The sequence below is a fragment of the Anarhichas minor genome, unplaced genomic scaffold, assembly GCF_050575085.1.
Source record: "Anarhichas minor isolate MPS153535 unplaced genomic scaffold, ASM5057508v1 ptg000007l, whole genome shotgun sequence".
NCBI lineage: Eukaryota > Metazoa > Chordata > Actinopteri > Perciformes > Anarhichadidae > Anarhichas > Anarhichas minor.
The window spans coordinates 19998125-20014458 of record NW_027466453.1 but is presented as its reverse complement, the minus strand read 5'-3'; the positions used below and the strand labels follow the sequence as shown (position 1 = coordinate 20014458).

At 41.8% G+C, this 16334-nt stretch overlaps 1 protein-coding gene across 1 annotated transcript; it reads left to right on the top strand.

Annotated features, from left to right (window-relative positions):
• Positions 1-2029: 2029 nt before the first annotated feature.
• Positions 2030-9639, top strand: nubp1 (nucleotide binding protein 1 (MinD homolog, E. coli)). Its single transcript, XM_076086506.1, has 10 exons — positions 2030-2161; positions 3014-3118; positions 3289-3422; positions 4439-4507; positions 4610-4642; positions 4769-4859; positions 4946-5100; positions 7233-7343; positions 8363-8549; positions 9019-9639. Exons 1-10 carry the CDS (start codon positions 2131-2133, stop codon positions 9069-9071), a joined length of 969 nt encoding a protein of 322 aa, XP_075942621.1. The 5' UTR covers positions 2030-2130; the 3' UTR covers positions 9072-9639.
• The last annotated feature ends 6695 nt before the right edge of the window (positions 9640-16334 follow it).

The window sequence follows — 16334 nt, the reverse complement described above, 5'->3', positions numbered from 1 at the left end:
GACTGTGCACGGGGTAATGTCAGCTTCTCTCTCCATTCAAGGAACTAATTGAACCTTTTCAGCGTTTCCATTAAAGGGTGTGGAGAGACATGGAAGGACGAGTGAAGTGGAAAGAGGAAGGATATCATAGCAATTTCACAAACCATTCTTCCAAGTCTCGACCTGCACTGTTGTCTTTCTCTGATTAGCCTCGAAGGATCAATTGCACACTTAATGACAACCATGTCTTTGCGCCGTCTCTCTGCGCTGCACCCTTCTCTTTGTGTCCGTCCCTATCGCTCCATTGCTTAGAATACAAAGTACTAAAGACAGCGATGGTTTGTATAATGTAAATCAGTGTGTTGTTGCTGCTTTGAAAGAGTAATGTTGAGCAACTGTTGGTTGAAAGACTATCGTATACTACTGAGAAAGCAGTGAATAAAGCTTGTGAAAGGTTTGCCTGAATACGTTTCTCAGATAATGACAGATGGGCCAACACAAAGAAAATATCACATTACACACTCTTGACAGGGCAAATAATTGGGGGAGGGGAAGGCATGAAAACACACACACACACACACACCTAACACTTCTCCTTGTTCTTCGATTGCAAAGCCAGACAAACGATATCTGTCGACCAATCACCTTTTCCCATAAGGCCAGTGAGCCAATGAAACAGCTTGGTCACAAAGTGTAAATGTGTTTGAACAGAAACAACTGTGGGCTACAAAGACACGTGTTATAATCAAGCACAATTTTTGAAGCTGCTCTGTACATAATTACCATGTAACACATAATAAATGTGAGTAGTTCAGAGATTCAGGAGGGCCACAAAGTGCTTGTAAAGGGTACTAATATCCGCAGGAGACATCAACAATGCAGTTGACATGAGTAATACCATGTTGTTGTGTAAACAATGTACATGACTATGGTAGACAATGGTAACAGTTAATTTTACGATTGTGCTTCTTTTTTTAAAAATGCTACAACACCTGTATTGTTGCTCTATGTGAGATCTTTCTCCCCTTTTATTACGTCTGTGCATTGTGGGAGCTCATGCGCTGTGTGTGTGTGTGTGTGTGTGTGTGTGTGTGTGTGTGTGTGTGTGTGTGTGTGTGTGTGTGTTGTACATGTTTAGTCAGCAAAACTTGCCCTAAAAAATGTGCATTGCATGAAATCATACTGTACATTATCAGGAATCAGTTCAGATGTATTCATTTCAGTATCTTTAACTCAAACTTGTATAAAACTTAAATACAATCTCTCTCTCTCTCTCTCTCTCTCTCTCTCTCTCTCTCTCTCTCTCTCTCTTGAATGTGTGGGAAAGTGCTCAATTTAAACAACAGCACATTCTAGTGGACACAGTTATATTCAGCTCAAGTAATCACACTGGTTTTCAGACAATAAATAAACTGGCTGCTGCTAATTCAGGTTAGAATTTAGTGCATTTGCTAGAACAAAATGTATCTAATCCATTACTGTGCACACCACAGACCAAACCTGAATCCTAAACTCTGATTCCTAAGTGATCTAATTGGTATGGGAGTGGTATTTCAGTTCAGGTACTAAATGGAATATTTTTAGTGCAGTTGGGAAGTAGAGAAATTCTTGCTTAATATAAGTCAGTCCTATAACGATCTTGTGCGGTACACCACTGTGGCAGCTCTTTAAATAAGACAGCTACGGTTTGATGAATTACTATGAAACTCTGACAGTTAAAACATTTGCATATTAAGGTGCAGGTGTTTTGTTTGCCTGGGAACATCCAAGGTATGACCATGTGTTATTCACCAACTTGTTTCAGGTAGTTTCAGGTAGTTTCAGGTAGTTAAATACTAAACCTTAAGAAGAATCATATCACAATTGTTTGGGCATTTGTATGACTCTGAGACATGTGTGCTGTTTCCTGTATTCTGTTGCAGGATGTATGAAAAATAATCCGCTCCCTAAAAAATGTAGATATATTTCCAAATAAAATCGTTTATTTTTTTCTCTCATTCATTTTGTGTTCATTACTCTTTTCTCTCCAATGGGATGTCAAAGGTCAGGTGAGAAAAGGTGTCAGGAACGCACTGCGCGATCGGATCGAACCTGTGCGCATGCGGAACCTTAGAAGGGGGAAGACTTTAAGCGGAGGACACTCCTGTAAAAATGGAAGACGTACCGGATAATGCACCTGAGCGTGAGTCTTTAAAGTTTTTACATTTTTGTGGGTACTTTTAGTCAGTGAAGTTGATTCGTAATGTCTCATATTGCCGTTAACTGTCGGGTTGTGTTGTGTTTCAAACAAACGTCTCAGTGTTACCGTTAATGTCATCCCTGTTGCTGTTAATCTCTGTTACTGTTGGCAACACTAACTAAACGTTCTTGCACTATCTTTCAGGGTATCTGTTAGCTAAAATATTAAATATTCATATGGACTGTACTATAAAACAAAACAGAAATCGCGTGTGGAGTTATGAAGTTCAATGACGCACTTACTAGAGTGTTTTTCCTAACGTGACGCCATTAGATACAGTAGCTAGATCAACGTTAGCGGCTCAATGTCGGAGCAGACATTGGTCATCTTTGCCTGAACAACAATATAATGAACACACGGGGCTTCTTCTTTGTTTAATAAACTGCCACACCACTCTCTGAAATGTTGCTGAGTCATTGTGACCCAGAGGAGAATGACTGCAGCTACTGTTATGCACTGATAATAACACACCACTTTAACCATAATGCTCTGCAGTAGCTTATTGCACTGAAGAATGGAAGAAATTGTATATTCTTTAATCCAGATTTACATGCAATCTTATAAACATCCAGTTTCCTTTTGATTCTCCATCTAATATTTGTAATGTTGTTAAAATCATCACAGGAAGTCCAAGACTTAGTGTTTTTCTATGGCTGCACCGCTCCATCAGGTGTGACTATTGTAGTGTGTGACATTTATGTACGTTTACACTAAATGTACCATGACATCGTTGGTGTGTTTGGAAACTCTGGCATCTCTACTAGAATACAAAAGAAAGTTTGAAATGACTTTCAGACTGCCCGGGTACACAAAGTGAGGAGGCAGGAAAGTCCTCGTCATGTCAGGGCTGTCCCAACCAGAAAATATGTGCTTCTGGAGCCACCACGGCCCCCGATCCGGGTAAGACTGTTACCGCATCATTATGATCATTCATTTACAGTTCAACAAATACATTTGGGATTATTGGGAGGATTTTAATTGAACAGTAAAAATGTAGCAGCTTTAAAACAACCCAAATTTCAGTGAGCTGTCTTTTTGAGAGTCTTCTCCGTCCCGTGTCTCTCCTCCAGCCATAGCAGAGATAGGAGCGAAGATGTCAACAGTCAAACACAAGATCCTTGTGTTGTCTGGAAAAGGAGGGGTGGGGAAGAGTACCTTCAGTGCTCACCTGGCCCACGCTCTGGCAAGTGACAGCACGAAGGAGGTAAGATTTATATTTTCATCTATCACTGAGCAAAAACCACAGAGCCACCAGCTGGTATTTCAAAACACAAAACCATGAAGCCTACCAAACTCAGACATATTAATTCTGGTATGGTATTCTTTCTCCGATGGGTTCTGCATGACAGTTTCAACCTCATTGGCTGTGTCCTTTGAAGCTACGGTTTTAGGTTTAAAACGGAAATGAAGTAAACGCCTCTAGAGGTCACTGCTGACATGGTGAACAGAAGTGTACGGTCATAAAGTTCAGTACAAGGACAGAAAACAATCTCCATTAGGATTATTAGGATAATTACAAATTAAATAAAACGAATTGCCATTCTTGTGTCCGATAATGCAATAGCGATATGATTTGCGATATTAGAGGGAATATATTTTATGAGGGTCTGTGCCAAATATAGATATTTTCTTAAGTCTGCAGACTATGACGTGTAGTCCAGGACATCTCTGCAGCACGACAATATTTCATTTTATTATTTTGACACACATTTTGCTTTTAACAAATATTGCTCCTCCTGAGATTTGAAATTCACAGTATGACATATTGAGATTTTGATCAAATGTAGTTTGCCTATGCAGCCCTGATTTCCATATTTACCATATTCCGAATGAATGCACAGTGCTATTTGTGCCACAGTCTCTAAATCACATGCGTGAGATGGACCTTAAAGGTAACTTCATCATGTAACCAGATTAGCTGCTGTTTAGCTGTGTTCTGGCTCGTCTTTAACACAGCGATTGAGTCCAGATTAGTATTCAGCTGCATTTTAAACCCCTTGAAGTTCTATTTTAGCTCAACCTGTTCCTGACTGCAGCTGAGGGTGTCAGTGACTCATTGTTGTATTTATGATAACGGAGTTGCAGCGTGTTGAAGACTCGTGTAAACCACACACCTCACTGGTCATTGCTGTTTTTGAGGATAAAAGACTTGATGTGGAATGGAAGGCCAGTTCAGCTCGTCACAGACTCCAGGAGGCTAAAGAGTGTCTCTGTTCTTAGGTTGCCCTGCTGGATGTGGATATCTGTGGTCCATCCATTCCGAGGATCATGGGCTTAGAGGGAGAACAGGTGAGTTTTGTGCAGAAATGTTCCCGGCAATGCAGACGTACAGTGATGGAAGAGTCATGTTAAGCTGTTACTAGAGCTGTGGTCTGCTCTCTATTGCAACAGGTTCACCAGAGTGGCTCAGGCTGGTCTCCTGTGGTGAGTCAGTTCAAACAATGCTGCTTTAGTTTTTAATATTTCATTCATTGAAGAAATTTTCACATTTAATAATTGTGTGTGTGTGTGTGTGTGTGTGTGTGGTATGTTGTATGTTGTATGTTGCAGTATGTGGATGACAATCTGGCGGTCATGTCTATTGGCTTCCTGCTCAGTAGTCCTGATGATGCTGTGATCTGGAGAGGACCCAAGAAGAATGGTAGTGTTTTCATGTGTGTAAAATGTCTCAATCATTTTTCCAAATGTCGCACCATTATAACCTGTGTGGTGTTTGTCTGAAATTAGGGATGATCAAGCAGTTTTTGAGGGATGTTGACTGGGGGGATCTGGATTACCTCATCGTGGACACGCCCCCTGGCACCTCTGACGAACACCTGTCGCTGGTCCAGTATCTGAGCTCCACCCACGTTGACGGAGCAGTCATCATCACCACACCACAGGTAGCACACGCACACACACGCACACGCTCACATATATACGACCTATGACTGGCTGCAGTAACTCACATGAACAGCTGCATTTACACTTTAAAGGGAAATTCCACCCTCATTTCCCAGAATATATTGCAACCACCTTCACTTTTTCCGATGGTGTTTTTTTTTTTGTAACACTAGAGAGTAATAATGATAGTAACACTAATAGCCACAACGGTATTAACAGACAGAGAAAGAGAGAGTGATGACCCTTTACTCAGCCGCCTTGCATTATGCAATAGTCTCGTGCTGCATTCAAATGCAATCAGACAGACGGACGTCACCTCCTGCACAGCATGGGGAGGAAAAACAATAGTAAGACTGAATGGCAGGACGGCAAAACGAAACGCGCAGCATGGAAAGAAATATATATAATAAATGATTTTGTGTAATTATTCTAGTGATGCATGTAGATACAAAATGCAGCTCTCACTTAATATGTGATTGCAAACTTGAACAACTGTCTCCGGTGTGAGGGAGATGCGTAACTTCCGGTTCTAAATTAATTTGCAGAGGACGGCAAAAAGTTAAAATATCTTAACTTTGGACAATACCGTCTACCTTCTATTGTTGCAGGTATTCTCTGTCGCCTCAGCTAATTTTACCGTCCTGCTCTAGTCCACTAACATGCTATCCGGTTTGCCGTCCACGTGAATGCAGCGTAGCTGCTACTGACCATGTGAAAACTAGTATCTCTGCCTTATTGTGACACAGCACAGATAATTCCAGCCCAGTTACAATGCTATTTGTCTAGACAAACGAAGGGCAGTTTGCAGTAAACATAAGGTTTTGTTGTAATGTCCCTAAAGAAAGAACTTTAGCAAATGCCAAACACAAAGGACGAAGAGAGGAGGACCTCATTAGCCCGTTATGCAAGGTGGTTGTGTTTTTATTAAAGGGTGAGATCTAATTTCATCTCAACTGGAAAACCCCCTCGCTTCCATTACTGCTGTGACTGTCACCAATCCTCTCTCCACCTACATGTTCAACCCACAGGTAGATACAGCCCGTGACCACCCGTTGCGGAGGGGTTGTGGAAATAAATGCTGAGAAATGTTAAGTGCGCGAGGCTGGTTAAGAAACATAACATTAGTACACATTATCAGTATCTTTTTCTAATCTTAACCAAAGGGATGCTGTTTTATCATAAACCCATAAAAAGACTATGCTCCAGTGGGGCCACACACCTATGACCACACCATATAAAGTTATACTCCACCATGTGAAGTAGTTATTAGTTTATATAAAACACAATAAAAGCAGCACAATGATGGCAAGACAATGAACCCTATGCATACACAAGCGTACTCTTCTAAGGTACACACACTGTCAAAAGGTAGTATAAAACACACAAATACAACACAATACTATCAGGCTGGTTGGATTAGGACTTCTGGATTGTTTGTATGATAGGGACACACAACTTAAGTGTCACATGGGTGTGTGTGAACTATACAGGCTCCAGAAAGTCTGATGCCATAACAATGAATAACTCATATATGTGTGTGTGTGTGTGTGTGTGTGTGTGTGAAGACAAAGCTCCAGTGCTGCAGCTTTCTGACCTAATGTTACATTCACCTGACTGTGTCGGCCATATTGGAGATACTCTGTTTTGTAAACAGCAGCGTAGTTCCTGTGCTGTCCCTCAGCTTGGACTGTCTTATCCTTGCACAATATTTTCACAATGAGCCACTGTTATCTTTTGATGTTTGTGTTGGCGTCCCTAATCAATGAAGTTGTACTGTACTTGGATTTAATCCGAGCTAACACTTCCTCATACTTCAATTAGACCAGGTCTACAGCAGTAGAATCGCTTCCTCATTTCTCCGGCTCTTACTTGACCAAAACTAACCACACATGAGCTGGGAATCACCCAAACTCTGTTTAATATTAATAGACGAGCTGCCCAGCTCCTGATCTCAAAGACGATACCTTTTTATTTTCTCTCATAAACATTCCAAGCTGATCAGGTTATCCGTGTCAACTGCTTTTTCTCAAGGGAACCATGAAAACAGTTTCCATTCCTTTCACTAGTGTGTTTGTTTTCTCCCCGTCTCCTCTTGCTTCACCTTCCTCTTTCTGCTCCTCTCTCTTTCTAGGAGGTGTCGTTGCAGGATGTGCGAAAGGAGATCAGGTTCTGTCAGAAGGTCAAGCTGCCGATCATCGGGGTGGTGGAGAACATGAGTGGCTTCGTTTGTCCCACATGCAAGGTCTCTGACAGATGTGCACACACGGTGTTGCAAGCAGACGACCAGACACACACACACACACACAGAAACACATCGAGGCGAAACCAGCAGCCGTCTGGGCGGTTTTGGCGGTTGAAGGACACGGTGGAACAAGCATGACCACTGAGCTGTCACTGCAAACGGGTTAGGACTTGCTGTCGCTAAGAAGCGTTAAAGCTTTATGATCGTCTTCATTCTGTGCTATGAAGATGTTTTGAAAGTGCTACCGTTGCAGTGTAGATCAGGTCAAAACACAAGCTAGCGTTGTGAAGCGGGTCTCTGTTGACACGCAGACCGTGAGAGTCACAGAAGAGCTCACAGTCTGTGTGTGCAGCAGGACCATCCCAAGTGTGTCTGCCTCGTCCCACAGGAAGAGACGCATGGTGCATCTACAGACCTTTTTAATGTAGTTGCTCATCTCTTAAAGTGACACGTCTCCAAGGATTACCACTCAGCCTGTCAAAGCAGTTGTATAATGTCCTCTGTGGCTCTACAAAGACTTTTGTACAACTTAAAGCCTGCGTTACAAACTTAGGACGGCAGATATCCAACGAAAGGTGCTATTGCGTTTTTGGAGCTTGACCCATAGGCTACTTGGGACTGAAAAATCAGGATATCTCGGCCTCGGCTGCTTTGATTTTGACCGCTTGTTTTGTAATCCGTAACCCAACTTCATGAACTCTTTAAGCGTGCATCAGTGTGCATTGTGTGCTTTTATGTGTGTCTTTTATGTTGCTGTCTTGGCCAGGATTCTTTGGTGAAGAGATCTTAAATCTCAATGGAACTATCCCGGATAAATAAAGGTCAAATAAGAAATAAAGAAATTTCATAAATATTAGTTTTATGAAAACCGGACTGACTCTCCTCAGTGAATAGTTCACTCTGGCTGTTCATTTCCTTCCAGAGTTCAGCATGCATAGAGAGCGTACTAGTAGTTTAGGATCCATAGAATCTGAAAATGCAAACATAACTTGGATTTTTCTTTGTCGCGTCTCTTGCAGAACACTTCACAGATCTTCCCTCCCACCAGCGGGGGCGCAGAGCGGATGTGTGCGGACCTCGATCTACCCCTGTTAGGAAAGGTACCGCTGGACCCGAGGATAGCCCGATGCTGCGACGAGGGCAAGTCTTTCCTCAATGAAGTCCCTGACTCGCCTGCTGCTAAAGTCTACCAGAATATCGTGCAGAGTGAGTGTTTACAGGAATACAAACCCAACACGCATTACACCAGCTTCTGAGACGTCCGTTTGGCCTCCTCTCGCTTCATATTGTAGATTCTGTTACATTCCATAGAAAGGACGTTTGATGCACATACGGATTCCAGCGAAGTCCCCTCTTATTTTTGATGACTAGATGGTTTACTCGATGTCCCAATTCCGATTAAATGTAACGAAAGAAGAAGCGATCACTTAACAAATGGGAAGCAGTTGACTTAAAGGGAAGAGGAAAAGAACGAAATTGAATAACTGTACTGACGGCATGGGATTATAGTTGAGGAATCAAATGTGGTTTGTGTAACGGATGAGTTACTTTGATTTAGCATGCAGTTAATAAAAAGCCAACACACACAGATCTTTAAACACAGGTATATTTATGTGTGTCCTTCATCAAAACTATCGTTATCCTCCTCGTCTCACTCCTCTGCTCTCTCCTCCAGGTATTCAGGACTACTGCTCCAACCGTGTGATGGAGGAGCAGAGCAGCACATGAAGCCACTCCGATGGCGGCCATATCGGACCAGAGCAGTGAGAGAGATGACACGATGAGTGTGGTAGAAACCATTAACTGCTGAATAAGAAACACACTTAGGAGAGCGAATAACGTTAATACTGCAACATTCACCAAAGTCAGAATTCTGTCAACATGATGACGAGTCACAACAGGCACCAGCTTGCATCCCTCACAGTGCCGTGGTTCATTCTGCAGCGGCTATCCAGAGGATTAAATAAATGTATATAATGAAATGGGGACTTGTTCCTTTGAATATTTAGAAATAATTGCAGCTTGATAATGATGGGTTGTCTTATTCAAATATGCACTTGAACATCATTTTGAACATGAAAGCTTGCATCAAAAAAATAAATTCAAACATAACTTCAAACCACCACTCTGATACTCTGTATATAACATGTTTATACTTGAGATGAGATAAATACTTTAAAATCCCTGAAGTATAATTGATATAAGGCAGTTTGAAATGTTTATCTTAAAGAATAAAGCTGGCGATATTCCTTTTTGTTATTGTCTTATAATTAACATTAAAAAAATAAAATACAAATGCGTTGTGCTGTTTCTCAATACTGTCGGCATTACATGCCCTCTATGTGGCTCTAAAAGCCCATTGGTTCATTCTGAAGATGTACACTTACACCAGCTGGGCCCTGTAGATTTTAACTAAACTTTAGTCAAAACGGGAGTAAATACTGTATTTATTTGGGACTGTTTTGGGCTGTGGATTAATACACGAGGTGTTCCAGTGAGTGTTCATAGCAGCAGGACGGGATTTACTCAAACATTAGAGAACCTGTTTGTCACATTAAAGGAGCGCGTCTTTCAGTGTAGCAGTTTTGTAGTTTGGAGTGCTGGAGAAGGACCTAAATACAGATGCAACAGCAGGCCGACTGGTGCAGTTAAAGGATTTAATAAACAAAAAGCTTACAAGCCGAGAGTCCGAAAAGCAGGCAGAGAGAGGTACAAAACTCCATGCAGCAATGAAGACGACAAAGACTAACTGACTAATGATAACGGGAGCACAGAGACTGAATACACAAGAAAGAAGGGAGAAAACGAGGGACAACTCGCAGCAGGGCTGTCGAGGAAAAGATGAAGCAAATCAGTGCGGGGCAAAACATCACAAAGGCAGGAAGTTTTAAAAAAAAGACGAGCCAGACGAGAAGATAAGTTTCAAACTAAACAGGAAACAAACTAGAGAAAGAAGAAAAAGCCCAGGACCATGAACAACAGTGGCTCAATGATGTGTTTTAATGGAGTTTACAGCACAGAGGAAGACATAGTTATGTACACAGACAATACTTCACTAATTAAAGTATTGAAGTTTTTGGTCCTTACATGGAAATAATAAGTAGATTATTACCTGACGTATTCATTCATGTTACAGTATAGGTGGGGACCTGAGCAGTGCCAGGGGCTCGGTCTGGTAGGCCCCCACATGTCATGAAGACATGAAGTTGAATGTGTCTTTGTCCCGGACTGATGAGGATGCCGGGATGCATCCTAAGTTACTGAATAGATACAGTCAGTTCTTTTTGGTGGATGTAAAGAGGTAGAGACTCTCCACATTGTGCTGTAGTCAGGGAGATGCTATTTGGGGAAGTTAAATCTCTGATCATCATGGAGTCAGTCCAGCAGCAGTGTCAAACATCTCAACATTTCTGGAGTGAGTAGGGAGAGAGAGTCAAATGATGGCACCGTCACCGGGATTCAACCCCAGTTGATCAAGTCCTTTAAATACAAAGCGCAGTATCATCAGCATAGTGTAAAATCTAAACTTCTGATTTTATTTTGTGTTTATCTAAGATATGCAAACTGTAGATAAGGAAACTGAACTTTCTCATCTTCGATTGGAGACCAAATGGTGCATGATTTGAAAAATGTTTTCATACAAAAAAGCTGCCGGCAAAATGTCCCAACATTTGATTCAATTGAACTTTCTGTGGTTAGATGATGTATTTGTTATAAAAAGTTGTTTTAGACGCATTGTGTTGTGTATTGTACTTCCTTTAACTGATTTATAAAATGAAATACCAAACATGAAATCACCATCAATGTTTTTTCTATCAAAGTTTCTAAACTATTGATGCAGGATTATTTTAGTTTGATCTGTTTATCAAATAAAAGATGAATTAATATAATCTGGTTTTTAATATTGAAACCCGCACTTTGAGTATTTTAACAACATATTTCCCTCATAATGGTATTGACTGTGTGGACAGTGTTGGTATACGTGGTGAGAACACAGTTCCACCGGTTTGTCACTGCCAAGTCTTGCCACCATGTTTTATCTGTGTGGGTGTCTGAGAGTGTACATACGCCATACAGGGTGGTAGTTCCTCTAGGGTTTACCAAAAAACACATGTGAAACTGCATCTGCATCCTGCTAATGGATAAAACAACAGCAGCCACACAGAAAAAGTGTTTCTCACACGTAGCTCTACTGTTATTTGATGATTGGGTTGGTTGCACTCTGTTGAGTTATAAAAGTATGACTTAAAGCACTGAAATGTTTTCCTCCGTGTAAGGAAATTCAGTCTATGTAGAAAAATACAAATATTGCAAAAAATAGTTTTATTTCCTAGAATAAAAGCACAACTATTTTAACGAGTGAAGGGCTAAAAATGATAGTGTCCATAACTAATACTTTTAGACGCTTTAAGAATTCAGTGCACATGAACATAATACAGAGGGTACCAAATATTAACAGTGAAAGCAGAGCACTGAACTGCTTTATGGAACACTAACACATTATTTCAGCTGCTTTAAGAGATTCAGTAAAGCGCCTGTGTCTCTCGCTATTTTAAATGAACTATTCTTGACAACAATGAGCACCAACTTTAACGAGCTGCCTTCCTGTTGTCAAAGGTGCTAAACTCTAAATTCTGAACATTAATATACCAGCAAACGACTATTATCTGCGTATAGATGCACCTTTAATTGATGACCTCTTCTGTGGTGTTACTAAGGAAGTGATGTAAGGTTAAAACGAGGCGTGGCAGTTGGGCATGCATTGTTTAGCCAAACCAGTTCTGTTCCCTAGAATAGACAACAGAGTGGACACATTCAATAGTTATGGTGACACCGGTTAGCTCACTTGAGGTCATGTAACACCTGGAGGACAGAGCATACTAAGAAGCATTCAGTGAAAAGTATCATAAGCAATATATATACAGTATTTATAGATTATTATTCTATTATATCAAAATATAATATATATACCAATAGATGTGATAACCAAGCATTTATAAACAAATGCCTACATGTGTAATTGTGTTGGCATGTTTGTATTAGTCATAGAAATGTGTGGGATGTGATACTGCACTCAAAATATGTGTGTGGCTTGAAAAAATGCAAAATATTCAATGTCATTGGACAAAATGCATTCTAGTTTGCTTAATAAACATCAGGGGTGACGTGGGAAGATTGATGAAAGTATTCAGTCTGAAGCTGAACAAATATTCTCCTTGGGTAAACATAATCTAACCTCACTTCCTAATGATACTGACGTCTCTGTCTCCAGGAAATTAAAGTCTCTCACGTGCATTCCGAAACAGATCGCTGAAACAAGTCTTCCAACACACCTCCCCCTCCAACCACACAAACTCCTCCCTCTTTTAATGAGAACGCCTCCTCAACAAAATCATTGTGCCCCTTTAAAAACAACAACAACAACAACCTAAAACTCCATCATCTCTGCTAGTAGCTGTCTTTTCTTTTTTTAGACATCATTGTCCCGGCAGCAGACGCCATCGGCATGGCCCAGTTCGAGGAGGTTCTGAAGGGGTGCAGCTGGCTCTGACCTGGGCCTCTGCTGCCGAGATCCGGGCCCTGCTGGACGGTTCGGTGGAGGAGCGGATCATCTCAGAGACCTACGGCAAGAGCTCGAGTCTGCACCGACTTACCATCAGTGGATGAACCTGACAGCACAGGGTCCAGGCCAGAAAAACATCCACTGTTCAGGAATTGAGGGGGGGGGGGACCAGTGTTGGACGAACGCCGATAGTATGTGATTACCCAATGCGGTGACCATGAAATTGCAGAACTGAAATGCAGAATCAATGCAGAAGCTATAAAGTGATAATGAAAGTATGGATGAGGGGAATTTGGAGAAAGAGAAGGAGTGGTTAGAACAGGTAGAGGAGGCGACTAGAGTGATAGCTGTCCCTCTGTGGCAGCACTGGGACAGAGGACGGAGGATGTTGCTGCCCATGGTTCCTTGTATGACTCCTGGCTGTGCAACAAGTGAAAACACAGCGACAGACAGTGAAGCACAATGCCCTGCTTTGAATATGGAAGAGGAAACAGAGCTCGCAATCGCTTGCAGGACATTAGATTTCTACGCTGACAACTTTGTGGAGATTACGGGCCCAAGCTTCCCACTGGATACAGGAGGAGCACCGGAAGGCCTCTGTTTCTCTACAGACGACAGCATGGAGACAACTTTTCTGAACATGGATCATTGCTTAACCTCTGAAGCGGGAAGAAGCGCCTCACCTGTTCAAGCCTGCGCTGCAACATACGGGCTGGAGGGAAATCTGGATGGCTGCTGGGAGGCGGACAGGACAGCAGACATCTGTTTGATGAGACAGGTGCAATGTGGCGCCGAAGCAGGATTTGCAGAAGACATTGCACATTTATTTTCTCCCTGTGCACCGACAGACACTCATACTGACGCCCGAGATCACTCTTTCTCCTCTAACAAAGATCACAGCATGACATTGGGCATTGCAGAAAACATTTTCAGGACCGCTTATAGTACAAACACTTGCAGCGCTGACGATTCCCACGAGAATGGAGAGGCTGAGGAGAGGGCGGAGACACACTGGGGTAAGTTGGCACTCAATCATCATATCGTGTCCCCTCTTGCTGGTTTTCTATTATTCTACCATGCCTTTAAGTCTTTGTCTGTTCTCGTCTCTGTGATGTGCCTGGGGTTATAGGAACACCATCAAAGCCTTGATTCCGTGGTTGTATGGGTGCTGAGAGAAAGTTCTCCAGGTGCTTTCCGTTTTCCCTTTGGTGCTTTCCACTCAAAGTCACCTGCATGAGATGGCAGACAATATTTGTTTAGTGATGTTTTAGTTGGACAGGATAATGTGTGCCACACTTTCACTTTTGATTTTGAGTTATTCCCAGGCTGCTAATTATAGGGAAAGAGGGTGTGCGCTTCCCACGCTGGCAATGAAGAAGAATTTTGTTTTTGTCTGTTAGGAGTGTAAGATGATGTCATGCAGAGGATTTGATATACAGTACATACTGTAGTTTTAGATAATCAAATTAGTGTTTTGTATTCTAAAATATTCTGAAAAATATAAGTCAATCTCACATCACTGCCGGCTTGAATATTTCACTCAATTTGAGTTCGAGCAGTGATCCATTGGAGGCTTCAGACGGAGGAATTAAAAGGGGCACATGGGCTCAAGGGTTCCTGGTGGAAACCTGCTATCAGTGCACACAACGCAAAGTTGAGGCAAAGAACAAGAATGCTTGGCCCAGAGGAGATTAGTTGAATGTAACATAATTCAATTAAAAGGCAGAGCTCCATTTTCATGCACATAGGTGTTACCTGTTGTTATTATTAATCCACTAGCATGTGGTGCATTTATTCAGCTCAGGTAATGTTGTTACAGTTCAGAATGACATCAGTCTGACTTGAGATCATGCTGACTACTTTCAAATAGCTACAGACCTTCCTGTTTACCATTGCTTTTGATTGGTTTTCTTTTAAATCTGATTTATTTGTTATTTGGTTTCATTGGGGTTTTTGTGCTTTTGTTTGCTTGCTCATATTGATTTTATCATGTGTTTCTTGTGTAATCTGTAAATGACTTTGGGTTCGATCCGGGTATGAAATGTGCTAAATGAATAACTGTGCCTGTCCTGTCCTTGCCTAGTGCAGACTTTGAGTTTTTGTTACTGAGGAAGAACAAAAGACTACAGTCTCTGACTCAACTTCATAAGAATGGACACCCATCATAAAGCCTTAAACTCCACCTCCCCTCCCTTTGTCTTTGGGTTAGGGTTAGGGTTAGGGTTTCTCGCTGGAGAAACCCTAACCCTAAATCGTGTCTTTGAGTCCATTTTCTCGCGTGCTGGTGCCCGCCATGTGCAAGTCTCCACTTTTGAAGAACTCCAGCGAGAAACCCTAACCCTAACCCTAACCCTTGAAGAACCCATCTCGCTCACACTGACCTGACTTTTACACTTCCATTTTCCTTTATGATAGAACGCCATATTTCCGAGTATCGACCGTGTGTGTGTGTTTGTGTGTGCATGTACCCATATGTTGTTTTTGCTGGAAAGTTTTTGACAGTACCACTATGTGGAAAAACAGGTGTTAATGGTACATGTGTGTGGCAGCCTGGCACATAATACTTGGTTTATCTAATTGGCACAGAGGAGCAGGTAGAGCAGGTACTGTTGATTTTGTCAAAGACTCCTCCGTTTCCTTCAACGTACCACGGTGTGAGTGTGTGCTGTATTTCACGTGTTGATAGATGTCACACAGGGAATCAGTAGTAGATTTCAAAAGAGCATATATTCAATTGTGTAATATTTGGAACAGAAAGCGCCTTGCTAGGTAAAAGTGCTCCACAAGCAAAACATGAACATGTGTCTGCACACAGTTTGGTAGAGCTCATACTCTTGTATACGAAAGAGGACCTTAGACATAGAGGGAAATGAGCAGGGGAAGTGACATGACAACAATAATAGTGACGTAAAAGATAACTGAGACTTAATTTTGTATAATAACTGATCCGTGGCAGGAACACGTGGAAAAAGGTGACTTTTGAGTCAGGTGCTGGCTGTCTTCACGTGCAAAGGGAGGTTATTTTTCGGAACCGCAGAAATTTGTTGGAGCTGGCATGGTGGAATCAGTGGTCAACGAGTGAGGTATCATGGCCACATATCTGCAAGAAAATCCTGGAGAAGTCCATGAATGGATTTTTAATGAAGTAAAAGGAAATTACTGGAAGCCAGAGCATAAGGGACTTAAGAACAGGAGAGGTGTGCACAGTTTAAACTCTGTACCTATTCGTTTGTTGACGTTGTGTCTCACTGACCTTTAGTCTGGCCTGGTTTGTCTGATTAGTGTTGATTAGCAACACCTGCATTTTGAGCGCGTGCTTTATAGTGTACAGTCCGTTATTTAGGGTTTAGCTTTGACTGTGCTCCATCACATACCTCACAACCCTCTGTGTTCAACTGATCATTTAAGGAGTGACAGGTTTTCAAAGA